Source organism: Coloeus monedula, assembly GCF_965178545.1.
Source record: "Coloeus monedula genome assembly, chromosome: 5".
Taxonomy (NCBI): Eukaryota; Metazoa; Chordata; class Aves; order Passeriformes; family Corvidae; genus Coloeus; species Coloeus monedula.
Window position 1 is genome coordinate 73,797,493 of NC_138785.1, and position 21,455 is coordinate 73,818,947.

At 50.9% G+C, this 21,455-nt stretch overlaps 1 protein-coding gene across 12 annotated transcripts in view; it reads left to right on the plus strand.

Moving 5' to 3' along the window:
• DYSF (dysferlin) overlaps positions 1-21,160 on the plus strand; it is an 81,990-nt gene extending 60,830 nt beyond the window's left edge. For all 12 annotated transcript variants that reach the window (XM_082282347.1, XM_082282348.1, XM_082282339.1 and 9 more), the window contains 9 exons: positions 1,546-1,685; positions 2,488-2,576; positions 2,793-2,888; positions 5,230-5,371; positions 12,816-12,915; positions 13,176-13,354; positions 14,258-14,367; positions 15,852-15,999; positions 18,048-21,160. In XM_082282347.1, the coding sequence (XP_082138473.1) occupies positions 1,546-1,685; positions 2,488-2,576; positions 2,793-2,888; positions 5,230-5,371; positions 12,816-12,915; positions 13,176-13,354; positions 14,258-14,367; positions 15,852-15,999; positions 18,048-18,086 (1,043 nt within the window). In that variant the 3' untranslated portion in view covers positions 18,087-21,160. The remainder of the gene's footprint in view (positions 1-1,545; positions 1,686-2,487; positions 2,577-2,792; positions 2,889-5,229; positions 5,372-12,815; positions 12,916-13,175; positions 13,355-14,257; positions 14,368-15,851; positions 16,000-18,047) is intronic.
• The last annotated feature ends 295 nt before the right edge of the window (positions 21,161-21,455 follow it).

Genomic DNA, 21,455 nt, shown 5'->3' on the forward strand with positions numbered 1-21,455 from the left:
AATTCAACTTTTCCCCTGAGGAGAAGGGAAGCAAGGAATCCTTTACAGCCTCTCCTTATGGAAAAATTTTCCAGGGAAAGCTGGGGAGGTGTTAAAATGTGTCCCCCCCCCGTGCCAGCGCCTGCTGTCACCTTCGCCTGCTTTAATGGCCGCGAGTTCAAACAGCAGAACAAAGCCCGAGGCTTGACCCGGAGCAGATCTGGAATCCAGCTGCGAGCTCCGGAGCCGGACTGGGAATAAACTGGAGCCGTTAAACACGAGAGCCGGGATTTTACAAGCCTCTCCGCCCAGCCCGTCGTTCCATAAATCCCAGATTCGTTGTTCTCCGAGCGGGGCTCGTTCTTTTTCCGGTGTGTAAAGCCGCACGTGTGCGCACACACCAGGATTCCAGGACTTGGGAAATCATTGGGAATTAGCCCAGCTGGCTGGAGTTAAGCGCTTCCTTGCCAAGGAAGGAGCTGGGATATCTCACCTGGATTTGGTGGAGTTGGAATAATATTTATGGAGTGTGTTGTGCTTCAAAGGTCCTGGAAGGTGCATGAGTAGAGTGGGGTGAAGTCCACCAACTCCAGCCTGGGATTTTGGGATTGTTTGGGTTGGATTCAGAGAATCAGGGAATCTTTTAGGTTGGGAAAGTCCTTGAAGATCCTGGAATCTCAGAATTCGGGTTGGAAAAGACCTCCAAGATCGAGTCCAACCTTGTCCAAATGTCATTTCCAGTTTTTTCTTGGACACCTCCAGGGGTGGGGACTCCACCACTTTCCTGATATCCAAGAATCATGTCCCATCCCAGGAATGGGATGGGGAGGCAGGAGCTGGCCATTGGCCATACTGGGATGGATGGATGGATGGATGGATGGATGGATGGATGGATGGATGGATCCTGACCAGGAAGAGAAGGCAGGAATGTCCATTACTGAGGAATTTTGGCCCATTTGAGGCAGGATCAGGGGCTGGTGTGGAGCAGGCGAGGAGGAGGAGATAATTCCAGGTCTTCCGTGGATGGAGGACCACAAATATCCTGGTGGGACTGGAGCAGGGACTTGGACTGGAGTAGGAGCTTGGAACAACCCCCAGGCTGTGCTGGTGGTGTCTCCATGTCCTTCCTCCTCCTCCCATTCCCATCTTTCACCCCAAATCCAGCAGAGAAGAAATGGGATCCCACTGGGAGCTCATTCGTCTCCGCCCAGTTGAAGATCCTGGATGGCTTTAAACTCTGGGATAAACTGTTGGGAGTGGGAACATCAGCTGAGGGTTGACGGGAATCCCGATTTCTGGGACTTTAGGAGACCCGGACACAGGAGCAGGATCAATCATTGGATTCTCCTTTCCATGGGATCCAGCTGGATCTTTGTCCTGTTTCCCTGGCTCTGATTTGTGGGGTGGTTGCACGAGGGTCCCCACAGGTTTTCCCACTGGGAATGGGATACCTGTGCTGAGGATTGTTTGTGGCGATGGATTTGGGAATGGAGGCTGCACTGCTCCAGCTCTTCCTGGCCAAAATCCATCCCTGTGGGATGAACTCTGCACTTTTCCAATTCCCAGAGGATGGAAAACCCCCGAATCCGCACCTGGGGCCGGTGGAGGAGCGGCTTGCCCTGGCCGCGCTCCGGAAGCAGGGATTGGTTCCGGAGCACGTGGAGACCCGGCGCCTTTACAGCCCCCTCCAGCCAGACATCGAGCAGGTGGGTCCGGGAATGTGGCCGGGATGAGCCCAGGAACATCATCTCCTGATCCAGCCATATCCAGGGGGAGAATCCTGCTGGGAATGTCTGCCCTGGGATACGGGATGGTCCCAGGGAGTGGAGGTGGTCATTCCCTCCAGGATCTGCTCCCATTTTTGAATTTAAGTTGATTTAATTTAATTTAATTTATTTAATTTTACATTTTTGGTCTAAAAGTCCTACTCAGAATTCTTCTCCCGGAATCCTGGGATCACTGAGGTTGGAAAATCCTCCAGGATCAGCGAGTCCAAGCTGTGCCCGATCCCCACCTTGGTGCTGAGGGACACATCCAGGAATTCCTTGGATACCTCCAGGGATGGGCACTCCAAAGCTCCCTGGGCACTTCCAAGGCCTGAGCACCCTTTCCATGAGGAAATTCCTGCTGATGTCCAACCTGACCCTCCCCTGGCAGAGCTGGAAGCTGTTCCCTCTTATCCTGTTATTCCCCGGGAGCAGATCCCAATTCCCGCCTTTCAGGAAGCTGTGGAGAGCCAGAAACCCCCGATCCCTGTTTTTTCCAGGCTGAGCCTGTTTCCCAGCTCCCACAGCTTTTCCTGGTGCTCCAGACCATTCCCACCTCCCTCAGCTGCTTCCCAGGATTTCCATCCATCAACACATTCCCAACTATCCCTAAAATAATTTTAATGCCACTTTTCCATTGAGGAATCGGCCCTTCCCACCCAAGGATCCCAGTTCTCCCTGGGGAAGTTCAGGTGTCCGTTTGGAATCTCCTGAGGCTTCAGGGCTCTGTTTTTCCATGCAGGGAAAGCTCCAGATGTGGGTGGATCTGTTTCCCAAATCCCTTGGACATCCCGGCCCCCCTTTCAATGTCACTCCACGCAAAGCCAAGAGGTAACTTCCCATTTTTTCCTCATCTTTTCTTCAGGAAGGGAGCTGGGAATGCTTGAAAGCCTCGGGTGGGAATGGATTCACCCACCCGGTTGAGGGACAGGTGTGGCATCATTCCAGGGAAACAGCTCCCACAGGGAAATCCCTCAGTGGGACAACTGGGCTTCCAGGTGGATGAGTTTCCCACCTTCCCATGGTTTTATTCCTGGAATTTTCCAGGTTCTACCTCCGCTGCATCATCTGGAACACCAAGGATGTGATCCTGGATGACCTCAGCATCACCGGGGAGAAGATGAGCGACATCTACGTCAAAGGGTGAGTGTCCCACTCCGGAGTCTCCCGGATTCCAGAGGCTGGAGGCGCAGGAGCAGCAGGGAAGGAATGAAGGTGGTCCTTGGCATTGTGGGATAGACGTGGATCCTGCTGGGATGGAGGGATCATCACAGCTCTCCAGTTCATCGTAACTGTTCCAGTTATGGATCCATGGATTTCCAACTATGAATCCACATCTCCAGTCATGGATCCACAGCTTTCCAACCATGGATCCACACCTCTCCAACTATGGATCCACATCTCCAGTCATGGATCCACAGCTTTCCAACTATGGATCCACATCTCCAGTCATGGATCCACAGCTTTCCAACCATGGATCCACATCTCCAGTCATGGATCCACAGCTTTCCAACCGTGGATCCACACCTCTCCAGCCATGGATCCACACCTCTCCAGCCATGGATCCACACCTCTCCAGCCATGGATCCACAGCTTTCCAACTATGGATCCACACCTCTCCAACCATGGATCCACACCTCTCCAACCATGGATCCACAGCTTTCCAACTATGGATCCACACCTTTCCAACTGTGGATCCGCACCTCTCCAACCATGGATCCACAGCTTTCCAACTATGGATCCACACCTTTCCAACTGTGGATTCGCACCTCTCCAACTGTGGATCCACACCTTTCCAACTGTGGATCCACACCTTTCCAACTGTGGATCCACACCTTTCCAACCATGGATCCACATCTCCAGTCGTGGATCCACAACACTCCAACTATGGATCCACGCCTTTTCAACTATGGATCCACGCCTCTCCAACTATGGATCCACACCTCTCCAGCCATGGATCCACACCTCTCCAGCCACGGATCCAGTTTTTTGGATGACATGTCTCTGCTGAGCTCACAACCTTTTTCTTCAGATCTCTGGGATGATCCCATGGCAATATTTTTCCTTGGACCGCTTGGATGTTCCCATAGTGGGATGAGATGTGGGAGCAGCCTGGCCATAGAGAGAGGATCTTGTTGTCTGCTCATTCCCAACTCCTCTCCCAGACTTTTTCCGTGCTCATAGATTGGATTATTTGCACGGCTGCTTTCTTTGGAATTCCCTTTATTCCTGGAAACAGCTCCTCCAGCACATTCCCTTCCCTGACTGACTCCATTTAGGATTTATTTTGCGGAACTCCCAGCCAAGGGAGTTCCTTGTTTTGTGCCTTCTTGGGATTTATGGGCAGGAAGAGGCGGGATTTGGGAACAGACTGTAAATCCCCCTTTTACAATCCCGATTTTCCCCCTGTAAATCCAGAATGCCGTGCTGCTTTCCCGGTATTCCCATCAAGTCCGATGTTATGAGCTCCGGTTAAGCTGCTCAGTGTCTTTTGGGACTCCTAAAAAGTCATGCTGCTGGAAAAGTGGGAGCATCCAGGGATTGCTGAAATCCCTTTCCCAATTTTTAGCATCCAAATGAATCTTGCAGGGCTTGAAATGAGTTCAAAACTTCCTCAGCTTCCAGATCTCCCATCCCCAAGGAGAGTCATCCTGAAAAATCCTATTGGGAAGGGATGAAAAGATCCTTTTTGTGCCTGAGGATCTGCCCTATGGATCAGGGATCCAGTGGAGACTTTTCCTTCCATCCATTGCTGCCTCCTGTGCAGGGACTGGAGCCTCCCTATCCTTGTAGGATATTAGGGAAAAATTCTTCATGGAAGAGGCTGTCAAGCTGTGGACAGGATTCCTGAGGAAGTGATGGACAGCCTGGGAGAGCTGGGAATGTTGCCCTGGAGAAGGGAAGGAGCCAGAGAGAGCTGCGAGCCCCTTGCAGGGCCTCAAGGGGCTCCAGGAGAGCTGCAGAGGGACTGGGGCCAAGGGCTGGAGGGACAGGAGGCAGGGAATGGCTTCCCAGTGGGAAAGGGGAGCTTGGGCTGGGATGTTGGGAAGGAATTGCTGGCTGGGAGGGTGGGCAGGGGCTGGGCTGGAATTGCCAGAGCAGCTGGGGCTGCCCCTGGATCCCTGGGAATGTCCAAGGCCAGGCTGGACACTGGGGCTTGGATCCAGCTGGGATGGTGGGAGCTGTCCCTGCCCATGGATGGGGTGAGAATGGGATGATCCTTAATATTTTTCCATCCCAAACCATTCCATAATTCCATGATTCCATGATTCCAGAATTCTGGAGTTGCCACCTGCAGCACTGATTGATCTCCCAACCCTGGAACTGCTGCATTCCCTCTCCCATCTCCAGGTTTTCCCTACCCCCAGCAGCCACCGGGACCAGGAACATTCCATTTCCCACTCGTGGATGTTGTAACATTGAGCGAGATCCCAAATCCTCGCCGTGATCCCGCTTTTCCATGGGCTCTGTTTGTCCCTGGCAGGTGGCTGGTGGGACACGAGGAGAACAAGCAGAAGACGGATGTCCACTACAGATCCATGGGAGGAGAAGGGAATTTCAACTGGAGATTCGTCTTTCCCTTTGATTATCTCCCAGCAGAGCAGATGTGCCACGTGGCCAAGAAGGTGAGTTATCCTGGATGGAATTTCTGCATCCCTGTGGGAATTCTGGGCTGAAAGGAGAATTTTAGACCTTCACAAGCAGAGCCGTGCAAGGCTCGGCCTTTCCGTGGTTCTGACTGTGAAATGGTGGGAATTTTGTTCAAAAATCCGCATTTGGAAGAAAAACAGGGTTGGAATTAGAGGTGGTTTTTTTGGAGAGACTCATCCCTATGGGAAAGGATCCTCCAGGCTGGAGCAGGAAAAATATTGGAAGAAGTGTCCGAGTGCTCTTGGACAACAGGGATCTTCCAAAGCTGGAGATGGCAATTCCATGGGGATGGTTTGGTGGGAACCTCTGTTTCCTAGCATGGAATAACGGACGTCGTGCCGTGCAAAAACTTCCCAAAAAGGCTAAAAATTGGGAAAAGACGGAGCTGCCTCCAAATTCCTGATGGGAACAAGGGTTGGGATGTGCCACTGGAAGAAAAGCTTTGGATTCAAGGATTGGGAATTGAAATGGATGGAATTTTTTTGGGTGGGATTTTGATCTCCTTGTTCCTCTGCCTGCTCCTGGTGTTCCTTGGATCAGTTCGTGCAGTGGGGTGTGGGAATTCCAGGATGGGAAGGAAACAGGAGTGGAGCTGGGCTGGGTGCATGGAATAATGCAGGGGAAAATTGGAGGGTGGAAATCATGGAAATAATGGGAATTAGGGAAAATACCGAGCAATAGAGGAGGGAGAATTTAAATTTCCTTCACCTGGAGATTTAGTGGATTAAAAGGATTAAGAGGAATAATCCAATGGAAAATTCCCTGTCCCTGGCAAGGGGTGGAACGGGATCATCTTTAAGGTCCCTTCCAACCCAAACCATTCCATGATTCCGTCATTTTTTGGCTCTTTGGGATCTGTGGACAATCCAGACTTCCTGCAGCACCTCCCGGGAGGCTCAAAGTCCTTCATCCACTAATCCTGAGCCTTCATCCCTGGATTTTGGATATCAGAAGGAATTTTTCCATGGAAAAGATGGTCAGGCATTGGAAGTGCCCAGGGAGCTTTGGAGTGCCCATCCCTGGAGGTGTCCAAGGAATTCCTGGATGTGTCCCTCAGTGCCAAGGTGGGGATCGGGCACAGCTTGGACTCGCTGATCCTGGAGAATTTTCCAACCTCAGGGATTCCATAATCCCCTCAGGATCCCCAAAACCCCCTGGAATCCACAAAACCCACCAGGATCCCCAAAACCCACAGTGATCCCCAAAACCCACAGTGATCCCCAAAACCCACCAGGATACCCATCCCATCTTATTTTCCATGGAACCAGCGCCTCGGCTGGGAAGATGCCAAACGAATCCCCCATCCCAGACAATTCCCAGCTTCCAAAGGCCTCCCTGGGCAGTTCCAATGATTGACAGAATCCAGCCGGGCCCATTTCACGCTTCATATCCAACAAATCTCAAGTACAGGGTGTACTACATCCAATTATCCCGCTTGGAAAAAGCCAAGACCCCGTCCATAAACCCCTTTAAGCAAATCCATCCCGCTGTGCCGATCTGGAATCTCTTCCCACCACATGGCTGCCGACGCTGGATCCGAAAATAAACACCTTGTAAAAGCTCTCCGTAAAGGCCGGAATAATGAAGGAAAAGCCGGGTGGAGCATTCCGGCTGCGGGAATTTTTTGATCTCGCCATGTGCTGTTTGAACTCCGGCTTCGTTCCTGCGGCCGTAAAAATCCCGGCTGGAAAGGCAGGCGCTGGAAGGTGGAATTTCAATCAAAAGTTGGGAGTGACTGTGGCGAATTGGGAGCTGCTCAAAACCACCTGTGCCCAACTGCGCCAGGAGGGAAGGAGTTTTCCAATGGTTTTCCTTTGTTCGCTCCACATCAGAGCTCCCGGCAGTGTGGCCAGGTGGATTAGGAATCACAGAATTATGGGATGGTTTGGCTGGGAAGGGAGCTGAAACCTCATCCAGTTCCACCCAGGGACACCTCCCACTATCCCAGCTGGATCCAAGCCCCAGTGTCCTGCCTGGCCTTGGACATTCCCAGGGATCCAGGGGCAGCCCCAGCTGCTCTGGCAATTCCAGCCCAGCCCCTGCCCACCCTCCCAGCCAGCAATTCCTTCCCAGCATCCCAGCCCAAGCTCCCCTTTCCCACTGGGAAGCCATTCCCTGCCTCCTGTCCCTCCAGGCCTTGGCCCCAGTCCCTCTGCAGCTCTCCTGGAGCCCCTTGAGGCCCTGCAAGGGGCTCACAGCTCTCCCTGGCTCCTTCCCTTCTCCAGGGCAACATTCCCAGCTCTCCCAGCCTTTCCTCATAGCAAAGCTACGCCATCCCTCTGATCATCCTGGTGCCTCTGGATCACTCCAACAGCTCCATGTCCTTCCTGAGCTGGGAATTCCAGAGCTGGATGCAGCTCTGCAGGTCTCAACGTGTCATCCCAACCCAGACTGCGAATACTCTCCCAAAAAACCAAGGATGCCCCTGGATAAGGGGGTGTCCGTGATATTTCGGTCTGACGGTAACACCTGGGGTGGTTTGGAGCCTAGGAATCCAGGGAAACCCAGGGAAAACCAGGGAAACCCAGGGAATCCCAGATGCTGCTCTTATTCCCACTTTTCTGAACCTCCCAACTACTTCTGGATGTTTTTCCAGAACTTTCCTGGTTGGATTAATGTTATAAAGATTTTTCTTTTCCTTCTGAGAGTGGAATTTCCCCCAGTCTGAGGTTCTAAAATATATCCATGGAAAAGAAATATCCCCATCTTTGGGACAGCTCTTCTGAAAACATGGAAATGCTTTTGTAATGCTTTTCTCAGCATTCCTTTGGAATTCCCAACTTTGTTCCCGCTTTTTTTGGTGCCAACTTTCTCTCCCAGCCCTGGACAAGCCAAGCCATGTTGGCTGCATGGGAAGAGCAGACAACTTTTTGAATCCTGCAGGAAAACAGTTTCTGGGATGGAAAAGGAGGAAATCGTGGAATCTTTTAGGTTGGAAAAGCCCTCTAAGACCACCAGCTCTGCCAAGGCCACCCAAGTGTCCCCAAGTGCCACATCCAGAGGGCTTTTACATCATTCCAGGGATGGGCATTCCATTGTTTCCTTGGGCAGCCTGTGTGTGGTTGGACAACCCTTTCCATGAAGGAATTTTCCCTAAATTCCAGCCTAAACTGGAAGTTTAAACTTTGGATTCCCAGTCTGTTGTTGGATGGGTCATGGGCCAACCAGGACAATCCAAGGTCACCTGGATATGGATCCCGTTTTCCCAGGCACCCACTCAGGGAGGAGCTCAGCTCCCACATCCCGCAGGCATCACGGGGTGGAAAATTCATGGAGTTGATTTTGGAATGTTCAGCTCCCCGTGCCAATTCCAGCAGCAGCTGGATGTGGCTGGCAAATCTGGATCTGGGAAGTTTTTTAGGGCAGGAAAGGATTGGCATGGAATGTCAGAGCAAACGGCTTTTCCATGAATGCTGTGTCCAGTTCTGGGATCCTCATGGGCATGGAGGGACTGGAGCGTGTCCAGGGAAGGCAATGGAGCTGGAAAGGGCTGGAGCACCTGGAAAAGCTGAGGGAGCTGGGCAAGTGGCTCATCCCAGAGAAAAGAGGGATTGGGGGAACCTTGTGGCTCTGCACAACTCCCTGAAAGGTTGGAGCCGGATGGGATTCGGGATCTGATCCCAGAGAACAACAGGAAAAGAGGGAATGGCCTCAAGCTGTGCCAGGGGAGGCTCAGGTTGGACACCAGCAGGAATTTCCTCATGGAAAGGGTGCTCAGGCCTTGGAAGTGCCCAGGGAGCTTTGGAGTGCCCATCCCTGGAGGTATCCAAGGACTTCCTGGATGTGGCACTCAGCACCAAGGTGGGGATCGGGCACAGCTTGGACTCGCTGATCCTGGAGGATTTTCCAACCTCAGGGATTCTGGAGTATCCAAGGAGTGTTCCTGCATGTCCAGGACTCCCAAATTCCTTCAGGATGAGACTGAAATGGGGCTTTTTGGGAGCAAACCCCCTCTCCTTCCCAAAAATCATATTTGCTCCTTTGTATTCTGGAGCACATTCACAATCCAGGAGAAATGCAGCCCTGCCAACACTTTCCCAGGAATCAGAGCCGATCTTTTCCCTGTCTTCCCTGCTGCTTTATCCACAAAAATCCATAAAATATTCCTGAGCCTCCCCTCTCTCCCCCCTTCTCCTGAAAAACAAACCCCAAACAATAATTTCAGCCCTTTTTCCCCACGGCTTGGACAAGGCTGGGATATAAATTTCATGCTCCGTGTTGTTTTTATAGGGAATGTTCGGGGCTCGATTTAATCATAGGAGCGAATTTCACGCTGCCTTGAAAGGGACCCATAAACTTCGCTCGGCATCAAATTCCCCCTTCCAAGTTCCCAATTCCTTTTCCTGCCTTTCCAGCGGAGCTCTGGGTGTCCCCGGCTTGACAGCGCTTGGAGCAGGGAGGTTTTGTCTCCGGCCAAATGATGTTTTATGGTGTTTTTCCATAAAAAAAACCGGAAAGCTGGCAAGATGGAGCATTGAATTCCCACCTGGAAAGGGTTGAGCCCCACCTGAGTTATCCCTGGAATGGCGGGATGTTGTTCTGAGGGATTGGGATGCAGAGGGTGCGGGGAACATCCAGTAGCCAAGGTTTTGTTCCCTTTTTCCTTGGACATTGCAGTGGGAAGGAGGGAAGGTGGGATCCCAAAGTCTGCTGGGTTTGCCAGCACTTCCATGGAATCGTGGAATGGTTTGGAATGGGAGGGACCTCAAAGCCCATCCCGGTCTGCCCAGGGACACTTCCCACCATCCCAGGTGGATCCAAGCCCCGATGTTCAACCTGGCCTTGGGCACTGCCAGGGATCCAGGGGCAGCCCCAGCTGCTCTGGCAATTCCAGCCCAGCCCCTGCCCACCCTTCCAGCCAGCAATTCCTTCCCAAGATCCCATCCAACCTTTCCTTCAGCTTCAGGCCTTTATCCCGAGGGACACTGATCCAGTTGGGATGGGTGGGAGATGATCCCAAGTGTAAGGTTTTCCTCAAGTTCGGCTCCGGGTGGATGGGATGGGGCAAAGAGAAATTCCAATGAATCCTTGGGAAGTTGCATCAACCCTGTCAGGAGAGTGGGATGTTCCCGGAGCATGGACACATCCATGGAATGTGGGAGTGATGGGATCAACCTCTGAGCTGGGGATTCACTTGGAAGAGGAGGCACCTGCAGGACATGGAGCTCGTGGAAGTTGCCTTTCCAAGGAATATTCCAAGCGGGAAATAAGATGGTCTTGAAGGTCTCTTCCAGCCCAAACCAGTCCAGAATTCCATATATTTCCCCCTTCTCCAAGCCAAGCTTAGATGGGCACCTGGATTTCTCCAGGAAGGGACAATCCGAAGGAGCTCGTGGTGTTTTGATCACCTTGGACATGGATCTTCCACCACCTTGGAACTTTCCAGCCACTCCTGAGGTCATCCCAGCTTCCTTATCCATGGATCCATGGCTCCTGGATCCCTGTGGATCCCTTCTTTCCCCAGTTTCTGGGAGAGGGAAGAATCACCATCAACTCTTCCCCCTTTTTAAGCAGTTTTAATTCAAACCAGCTGAAAAAGCTTGGAAAAATCCCCCTGGATAAACATCCCCCTGGATAAACATCCATCCCAATCAACTGCAACCAGTGGAGGGGAGAGAGGGAACTTTCCATGGACTTCATTTGGGATTTCTGGATTATCCAATATCTCAAATGCATCCATAAAATGCTCCAATGCAAAATTCCTGGCACGTTTTCCCAAAGCTGGGCAGGGAACGAAGCGAAATTGAAACACAACCATCCAGGGGGATCTCTTAAAGTGAATCCAATGGGATTGAAGTGCCCACGGACTCCCAGCTGGAATATTTATGTTCTTATGGAATGTGACACATTCATCCCCCCTCTTTTTTAATTTAATATTGGATGAAATAATGAATCCGAGTCTTGCGGTGAATTTATGGAGCGATGGATGAATAACCCCGGAGTTTCCTGGTTTTAATTAAAATCCCGTCATTTCTGACACTTCCAGGACGAATTGCCACTGGGACACCCTTGGAGGGGTGTCAGGAATCCCGCTGGGATTTTCCTTCTCCTTGCTGGAGCCAGGAATAACAATCCCATCAATCCCTTGGCTTTATGTGGGATTTTGTCCTTCTCCTTTATCCTAATACTCCTTTTTCAGACAGCAGGAGGAGTTTTTCTATGGAAAGGGTGGTCAGGCTTTGGAAGTGCCCAGGGAGGTTTGGATTCCTCATCCCTGGAGGTGTCCAAGGAATTCTTGGACGTGGCACTCAGTGCCAAGGTGGGGATCGGTCCCAGGTTGGACTTGATGATCCCAGAGGCCTTTTCAGCCTCAGGGATTCTGGGATTCTTTGTCCTAACTCCCAGGCATCCCAAAAATTGGTGTTAGATCCCTGTTGGAAAAAATTCCTGGTTTTAAGCATGGAAATAGCGACACTGCTGCTGCTTCCCAGGTGGTGGGTATTCCTTACTCTGGGGTGCAGGACAGATGGATGACTTGGGAATGTTGCTCTGGAGAAGGGAAGGAGGCAGGGAGAGCTGCGAGCCCCTTGCAGGGCCTCAAGGGGCTCCAGGAGAGCTGCAGAGGGACTGGGGCCAAGGGCTGGAGGGACAGGAGGCAGGGAATGGCTTCCCAGTGGGAAAGGGGAGCTTGGGCTGGGATGTTGGGAAGGAATTGCTGGCTGGGAGGGTGGGGAGGGGCTGGGCTGGAATTGCCAGAGCAGCTGGGGCTGCCCCTGGATCCCTGGGAAAGCCCAAGGGCAGGTTGGATGAGGCTTGGAGCACCCAGTACGATACCAGCAGATTTCCTGGGGTTCCATGGAATCTTCCTTTCCATATCCATATTCCACGAATAAATTCAGGAGCTGCAGGTGGCCTGAAGGTGGGACTGGGATTTGCTGGGCTCAGGTTGTCCCACTGCCGGTGACAGACCTGGGAGCAGATTGGAGCCATGGTGGATCCAGAAGGGAAGGGATCTGTGGGAACTCTCTGCCGGAAGTCCTGACTGAAGTGTAAATCCGATATTTTTCCATGAATTAAGAGGAAGGTGAAGTTTGGCAGCGCTGGCACTCGATGCTTGTCGCTCTCTTCACCTTGGATTCACCATCCTTGGAATTGTGGGAATGTTAAGGTGTCACTCCTAGGGATCCTGTTTGGGAACGCCTTTTCCTAAAGGGAATTAAATTAATTAAATAAAGTCAATTAAATGAATTTAAATCATTAAATTAAGCATAAACTGTTGACAACACCTTCCAAAAGCATCTTGGTTTTCCCACTGATTCTCCATAGCCAAGAGTTTTCTGGAGCCTGTGGTCCTGCAGATCTAGAGCAGGACACTTCAGGAATTCCAGGATTTCCAGGAGATGGGAGGAGCCAGGCTCTGCCTAGTTCTCCCGATGAATCTTTCATTTTCCCATGGTTTCTTTCCCGGTGTGATTTTAGGAACACTTCTGGAGCTTGGATAAGACGGAAAACAAGATCCCACCGCAGCTGATCCTCCAGATCTGGGACAACGACAAGTTCTCCTTCGATGACTATTTGGGTAAGTTGGGAATTTTAGGATCCATCCCAAAAAAAGGGGAAAATCACCGGCACAGGTTGTCCGGAGAAGCTGTGGATGTCCCATCCCTGGAAATGTCCAAGGCCAGGCTGGACATGGCTTGGAGCAACCTGGGACAGTGGAAATTGGGAGTTTGGATTGAGATGGTTGGGGTGGCCCAAGCTCCACGGGATCAGGGAAGATTCCATGTTTTAAGGGTTGTCCCACTGAGATGTCTCACCTGGAATGTTCTTCCTTTGCAGGATCCATCCAGATGGATCTCAACAGGATGCCCAAGCCTGCCAAGACAGCAGAGAAGTGTTCCTTGGATCTCGTGGATGATTCCCTGTCCCTGGGCCGCTTCGTGTCCCTCTTTGAGCAGAAAACCGTCAAGGGCTGGTGGCCCTGTGTGGCTGAGCAGGACCAGAAGAAGATCCTGGCGGTAAAGTGGCCTCTCCATGTTTTTCCTTGGATCCTTCACTCCAATTCCCATCCCTGAAAGTGTCCAAGGCCAGGTTGGATGAGGATTGGAGCACTCTGGGATAGCAGAAGGTGCCCATGGCATGAGGTGGGACTGGATGGGCTTTAAATCCCCTCCCAAGCCAAACCATTCCAGAATTCCCTGAAAGCTTTGAGGAGATCCAAGCCAGGGCAAGAAATTCCATTTCCAACTGGAGATTTTGTGGATCCAGCTGGACCATCCATGGCTGGCTGGAATTTTCCAGCACCATGCCAAGGAATGAGCGATTTTGTGGGATTTTCACCGTGGTTTTTGGAATGCGCCACCAAAATCACAACTATTCCCAATAATTCTGTGTCCCAAGCACCAAGAGAAAATTCCAGCTGTCTCAGTGATAATTTTAAAGGTGTCTGGGCTCCTGTTCCAGGTTTTGGTGACTGTTCCATCCAGGTGAGGGAATCCAGCCAGGAACTGGGTCATTCAACCAAAAAATCCTGAGCTGGTTCCAGGGAAATCAGGAATCAGGGAATCAGGAAAGCCTGGATGTGCCGTCAATGATGATCAGTCACAATTTGGGTTTGATCCCAGAGGTTTTTCCAACCTCAGTGATCCTGGGATTCTGTGGTTGCCCAAATTTGGGTGTCACAGACACTTAGGATTTCCTGGAGTATATCCAGTGCCAGGTAAGGGATTTCTGGAATCCTGGGATCCTCGTGGTCATTGTTGGGAGTGGCTTGGTTGTGCTCAAAGGATATTTTCTCTCTCCAATCCCTATTTCCCATCCCATGTCCATTCCTCAATCCTTGTTTTTCAGCCCACACTCATTCCTCCTCTTTCCACCTTTTATTTTAGGACAATAAATCAGTTTTTGTTTAACCCATCCAGGGCAAACTGGAGATGACTTTGGAAATTGTGGCAGAACAGGAGCATGAGGAGCGTCCGGCCGGGATGGGACGGGATGAGCCAAACATGAACCCCAGGCTGGAGGATCCCAAGTAAGGACATCCTGAATGGAAAAGCAACCACCAGGGCATGGAGTTCATGGGAATTCTGGGTTTCCAGTTGGGGAGAACTGGGCTGAACTGGGTTTGCACCTGGGTAGGATCCAGTCTGAACTGGTGAGGACTGGGAGTGAGGGCTGGAGGACCAATCCTGCGGAATTGGGAAGTTGGTCTGGAGCACCAATCCAGTGGGATTGAGAGGCTGGTCTGGAGCACCAATCCACGGGGATTGGGAGGCTGGTCTGGACCATGAATTCAGTGGGATTGGGAGGTTGGTCTGGACCATGAATTCAGTGGGATTAGGAGGCTGGTCTGGATCATGAATCCAGTGGGATTGGGAGGCTGGACTGGAGCACCAATCCACTGGGACTGGGAGGTTGGTCTGGACCATGAATCCACTGGGATTGGGAGGCTGGTCTGGATCATGAATCCAGTGGGGATTGGGAAGCTGGTCTGGACCATGAATCCAGTGGAACTGGGAGGTTGGTCTGGAGCACCAATCCAGTTGCTCTGGGAGACCGGTCTGGACCACCAAGGAGGACATTGGTGGGATGTATCCAGAAGGATGGAAGAGCTGAGACCTTCCAAGGGGATTGGGAGGTTGGTCTTGACCATGAATCCAGTGGGATTGGGAGGTTAGTCTGGACTATGAATCCAGTGGAACTAGGAGGCTGGTCTGGACCATGAATCCAGTGGGATTGAGAGGCTGGTCTGGACCACGAATCCAGTGGGATTGGGAGGCTGGACTGGACCATGAATCCAGTGGGATTGAGAGGCTGGTCTGGACCATGAATCCAGTGGGGATTGGGAGGTTGGTCTGGATCATGAATCCAGTGGGATTGGGAAGCTGGTCTGGATCATGAATCCTGTGGGATTGGGAGATTAGTCTGGACCATGAATTCAGTGTGATTGGGAGGCTGGTCTGGAGAATCAATCCAGTGGGATTGGGAGGCTGGACTGGACCATGAATCCAGTGGGACTGGGAGGCTGGTCTGGAGCACCAATCCAGTTGCTCTGGGAGACTGGTCTGGACCACCAAGGAGGACATTGGTGGGATGTATCCAGAAGGATGGAAGAGCTGAGACCTTCCAAGGGGATTGGGAAACTGGTCTTGACCATGAATCCAGTGGGACTGGGAGGTTGGTCTGGATCATGAATCCACTGGGACTGGGAGGCTGGTCTGGACCACCAAGGAGAACATTGGTGGGACATACCTGGAAGGATGGAGGAACTGACACATTCCAGGGAATTGGGAAACTGTTCTGGACCACAAATCCAGTGGGACTGGGAGGCTGGACTGGACCATGAATCCAGTGGGACTGGAGCACGAAGGAGGACATTGGTGGGACATCCAGAGGGAGGGAGGAGCTGAGACAATCCAGTGAGATTGGGAGGCTGGTCCGGACCACCAAGGTGGATGGGATTGAGGATCTGGGAGGATGAAATCCTGGGATCACCTCCCCTTTCCTTGGCTCCAGGCGCCCCGAGACCTCTTTCCTGTGGTTCACGTCCCCGTACAAGACCCTGAAGTTCATCCTGTGGCGCCGCTACAAGTGGGTGCTGATCCTGGCCATCCTCCTCTTCATCCTGCTGCTTTTCCTGGGAATCTTCGTCTATGCCTTCCCGGTACGGAGTGGGTGGGAGAGGACAGGGATTGGCCGAGGTCTGAGGGGTGATGGATGCAGGGGGATGAAAAATCCTGTGCTGAGGGACACAGTGGGTTAAAAAGGGACATTTTTTTGGGATTTGGGATCCTCATGAGAAAGACGTGGAGATGCTGGAGCATGTCCAGGGATGGGAATGGAGTTGGGAAGGGGCTGGAGCACCAGGAGGGGCTGAGGGAGCTGGAAAAGGAGCTCATCGTGGAGAAAAGTGGGATCGGGGGGACCTTCTGGCTCTCCACAATTCCCTGAAAGGTTGGAGCTGGATGGGAGTTGGGATCTGCTCCCAGGGAAGAACAGGCCAAGAGGGAACGGCCTCAAGCTATTCCAAGGGAATTTTAGGTTGGATATTAAGGAAAATTCCTCATGGAAAGGGATGTCCAGCCCTGGAGCAGTGGTGGAGTCCCCATCCATGGAATTATTCCAAAAACATCTGGATGTGACACTTGAGGACATGGATAATGATGAAGAAGGGTTGGTGCTCTTTTCCAACCTCAACAATTCCGTGATATCAGGAATGGTGGAGATCCCAAAAAAACACGGGAAGGTCATTCCTGGGGTATCCTCAGCAGCACAAAGCGCTGGCACTGGAACAGATTCCGAGGCTTTCCGGGATGCTGAGGGAAAAATCAGGGATGGAGCTGCCGGTTGGATTTGTCCTCAGAATAAATGAGGATGGGGCAGGGCTGGAGTGGTGCTGGGCCTGTGGAAAGCTCTGCATTCCAAAAAAATCCTGGCACGGCTTCGGGAATGCTCCAGGACCCCTTTCCAAAGGGGCAGAACAGGCCATGTCCCGGATTTCGTGGGATCATGGAAAAAGGAGCTGTAGGGATACATGGCCAGGGATTGGGTGGTGAATCCATGAGATTTGTGGGAAGAAGAGAACAGGGAAGGAGCAGCAGGATCCAGAGGAGAGGAGGAGGCTCCAGAAAATCAGGGAAAAGCTGGGAATGCTTCCCACTGGTTGGACACTGGGATGGTGCTGGTGGACGGCACCAAATTTATTCCAAGGATTGGAAGAGATGGGAATTTCTCTTAAAAACTTTTGGGAAGAACAACCAAAATCCAGGAATGACTCCCATCATTGTTGAATTCTGGGATGGGACCTTAAAGAGCATCCCTATGACCAGGAATTTTTACCGGGAAAAGGGAAAATCCAATTTTTTCCTGTGTTTTGGGCTTTCTCCCGCTCTTTTTAGTGGGAATGTGGTTTTTAATTCCTTGTCCCTGCAGGTTGGGTTGGAAGCTTGGCCATCCCTGGATTCAGCTGTGTCCCGTATCCCTAAAAATGCATCAGCTTCCAATGATTCCCTCATTTTTCCAATGGTTCCATCATTTTTCCAATCATTCCCTTATTTTACCAATGATTCCTGTGTTTTTCCAATGGTTCCAGTGTTTTTCCAGTGGTTCCCTCATTTTTTCCAATCATTCCTTTATTTTTCCAATGGTTCCAGTGTTTTTCCAATGATTCCCATGTTTTTCCAATGGTTCCAGTGTTTTTCCAATGGTTCCAGTGCTTTTCCAATGATTTCCATGTTTTTCCAATGATTCCCTCATTCTTCCAATGGTTCCCTTATTTTTCCAGTCATTCCCGTATTCTTCCAATGATTCCCTTATTTTTTCAATGATTCCCTTATTTTCCCAATGATTCCCATATTTTTCCAGTGGTTCCCTTATTTTTCCAATGATTCCCGTATTTTTCCAGTCATTCCCTTATTCTTCCAATGATTCCCTTATTTTCCCAATGATTCCCATATTTTTCCAATGGTTCCCTTATTTTTCCAGTGGTTCCCTTATTCTTCCAATGATTCCCTGATTTTTCCAATGATTCCCGTATTTTTCTGGTCATTCCCTTATTCTTCCAATGATTCCCTTCTTTTCCCAATGATTCCCATATTTTTCCAGTGGTTCCCTTATTTTTCCAATGGTTCCCTTATTTTTCCAGTCATTCCCTTATTCTTCCAAGGATTCCCTTATTTTTCCAGTCATTCCCATATTTTTCCATCTTTCCAGAACTACGCTGCTATGAAACTGGTGAAACCTTTCAACTGAAGCTGCTCCCCTGCCTGCCTGGGAATTTTGGGAAGGAATTGTGGCTCTGGAAGCGGAGAAGGAACAACCTCATCCAGGCCTCCAGCAGCTGCCAAAGACTCTGCTTCCCTGCTGTGGAATTCTGCCTGGGAAGCATCGCGTAACCAAAGCTTCCACCAAAATATTCCTGATTTTTCAGCCTTCCCAGTTTTTATTTGAGTTTTCCTGCTGCTCTGGTTGGTAAATCCCAAATTCCAGCACAAATCCAAGGAAAAGGGGGGGAAAGGATCTTTCCATTCCTGAGTTGGGAATGTGCAGAAGATCCTCAGGATTTGGGATTTGCTGCCCTGAGCAGCCAAAATCCCATGGATTCCAAGCACTTTTTGCTCTCTGATCCAGCCTCAGTTTCTCTTTCCCTGTATTATCCCATTTATGTATTGGAAACCTATGGAAAATAAGTTGGAAAACTGAAATCCCTGAAATGGCACATTGCATTCTCAAAGCCAAAACCATAGGAATGGGAAAGGCTGTGGTGCAAAACCTGGGATTTGGAGTTGGTGCTCCGCAAAATCCCAACTCCTCCTGGATTTTGAGGCCTTTGCATTCCCGCTCATGGAATTTTGGATCCGGTTTTTCCTTGGAGCTGCTCCAGAATCCCACGTCTCCTATTCCAAGTGGGAGAGGAATCCCAGGAGAAGGTGGGCTTTGATTTCCTCTTCTCCCACTGCCTGCCACTCCCCAGCCACATTTTTGGGAATTCTTGGTCTTTTCAGTATCAGTGTTTGCATAATCCCAGAATTCCTGAGGTTGGAAAAGACCTTTGGGATCAGCGAGTCCAAGCTGTGCCCGATCCCCACCTTGGCACTGAGGGACACATCCAGGAATTCCTTGGACACCTCCAGGGATGGGCACTCCAAAGCTCCCTGGGCAATTCCAAGGCCTGAGCGCCCTTTCCATGAGGAAATTCCGGCTGATGTCCAACCTGAACCTTTCTTGGGATGACCTGAGTCCATTCCCTCTTTTTCTGTTTTTCCCTGGGAGCAAATCCCAGCTCCCACCTGGCTCCAAATTTTCAGGGAATCGTGCAGAGCCAGAAGGTCCCCCCTGATCCCGCTTTTCTCCAGGCTGAGCCTCCCACTAATATTCCTTTAGAATCAGTCATTTTTCCTCGTATTCCCAAAGATTCTTATGGAAAACATCCCAACTTGGACTCGCCGCTGCCAGGCGTTAATGGAGCGGAAAACCTGTCCCGGGATGGGAACTGTTTTCCAAACAAATCCATGAGCCACAACCTGCTCAGCCTCCCATGGATCCAATGGGAATGCCGGGACATTCCCTCTGTTTGCTGTTCCCTCCTCCTGTCCTTGGAGTGGGATGATCCCGTGGGATGCAGCATTTGGGGTCTTGTGACCTTGGCAGGGTTGGACTTGAGCTCAGAGGCCTTTCCCACACTGGATGGTTCCATAATTCCATGATTTCCAGGCTTTTCCAGCTCTGGGAGGATGTTGATCCGCACAGCCTTGAATTCTCATCCCGCAAAGAATCAGCTCCCATTTTTCCACTGCAAAAATCCTGTTGAGATCCAGCTGCTCCAGCACCTTTGCTGATTTGGGATCTTCCCGTCTGTCCTTCAGCAGGATAAGACTTATCCTTGATTCCATGTTTTCCTTGGAGCTGTGGCTGCTCCAAATGAGCAAGGAGCTGGGAAAAGTGATCCCAAGGGACAAACTGTGCTCCTGGCCTGCTTCAGCCGGCATTTTAAGCCTGTTCTTCAAAAATAGGGAAAACCAGCCAAATTGCTTTGTTGGATTGGGATGTAATCCATGGGGGATTAAATCCCGGGATACTCATTGTAACAGCTCCTGGATTGCACAAGGCAATCCTTCTCCATGTTTTTCCACTCGGAAAAAGCGTGGATTTGGGATTTATAGGGATTTATAACCCCATGCCTGCTGCTGAACTTTGGCTGATCCATGGCCCTTTCCCAAAAGTCGGAGCGGAGGAATCGGCTCTGGATTTGCACATCCCAGGGCGGAGGTTTCATTTTCCATCGTTAAATGCTTCGTTATCCTTCAGTTTTTCCCTAAAAGCTTCCCAACCTCATTCCCACCTCCATCCCTGTTTATAGCCATGATCAAACCACTGGGATTTGCTCCAATTTTCCAGATGTTTTATTATCCTGGAGGATTTGAGGAGCCCAGGACAAAAGTTGCTACTGTTTGGCCCTTGCTGGGATTGGGAGTTTGGATTTGATGGGAATGTTGGTCCCAGCACCTTTCCCACCAGGCTCCAGCTGTGCCAGAGGGAATCTGGACATTCCCTGAGTGCTCTCCTGGGATCCACAGTGGGAATGCAGGTCCAACACCTCTTGGATTTGTAGGGACTCTGGGATTTCCCATCCTGGTGCCATTCCCCATGATCCCGACTTAGGTCCCAGCCAAAATCTTGGAGTCAAGAGCCCCAAATGGATGCACGATCCATGTTGGAATGCCAAACGTGGAATGGTCATCCCCCATCCCATTGGGATCACCGCTGGCTATCCCAGGAATCAAAATCCATCCATGGGTTACCTTTGGAATGTCCAAGGCCAGGTTGGAGAACAATTGGAGCCACCTGGGATAGTGGAAGGTGTCCCTGCCTGGAATGGGATGGGCTTGAAGCTCTGGGATTCACTCCAGAGACACTTCCAGTGGGAAATCCTATTTTATTCCTAGCATTCCCCTGGCAAACCTGGGTCAGCAGGGATAGGAGAGGAGGATCCAGGGCATCCAATTCCATAAGGACAGGGATTTCCATAAGGAAATCCATGCTCCCAGTCCAGTTTTCATGCCAAAAGGATTCTGTGGGATTCCAGTGGGTAAATTCACACTGGAGCATCCGGAAAAACCAACTCCATCCCATTTCTTTTCCCTGAACAGCCACATCCAGCTCCAGTTGTGTCTCCTCCAAATCCAGGCAGGAGCTGTAGAAAGAATTCCCTGTGGCTTCCGGTTGTCCAGGGAATTGGCTGGAATTTGTTCTGGATCACCCGTGCCTGCCTTATCCGCAATAATGCCCAAAGCACTGTGACTCCCAATGAAATGCTCTGAAACCTTCCCGTTCCCGGTGTTTTCATTGTGGGGATGGAATTGCGCCTCCTCTTGGGAGTGGGAATGGGAAAATCGGGATTGTTCAACCCGGAGAAGGGAAGGTTCCTGGGGGCTCCCTTCATTATTTCCATGTTGGGAATTTTTTTGGCGGGAAAGGTAAACAAATAACATTTGTTGCCCTAAAATCCACATTCTGCCCTTGTTTTCCTGTTTTTTCCGAGACTAGCTTCTGTTTGTCCACATCCCGTGGCCACATGGAAGGGATGGAGATGCTGGGATATTTCAGATCCCTGGTTTTTTG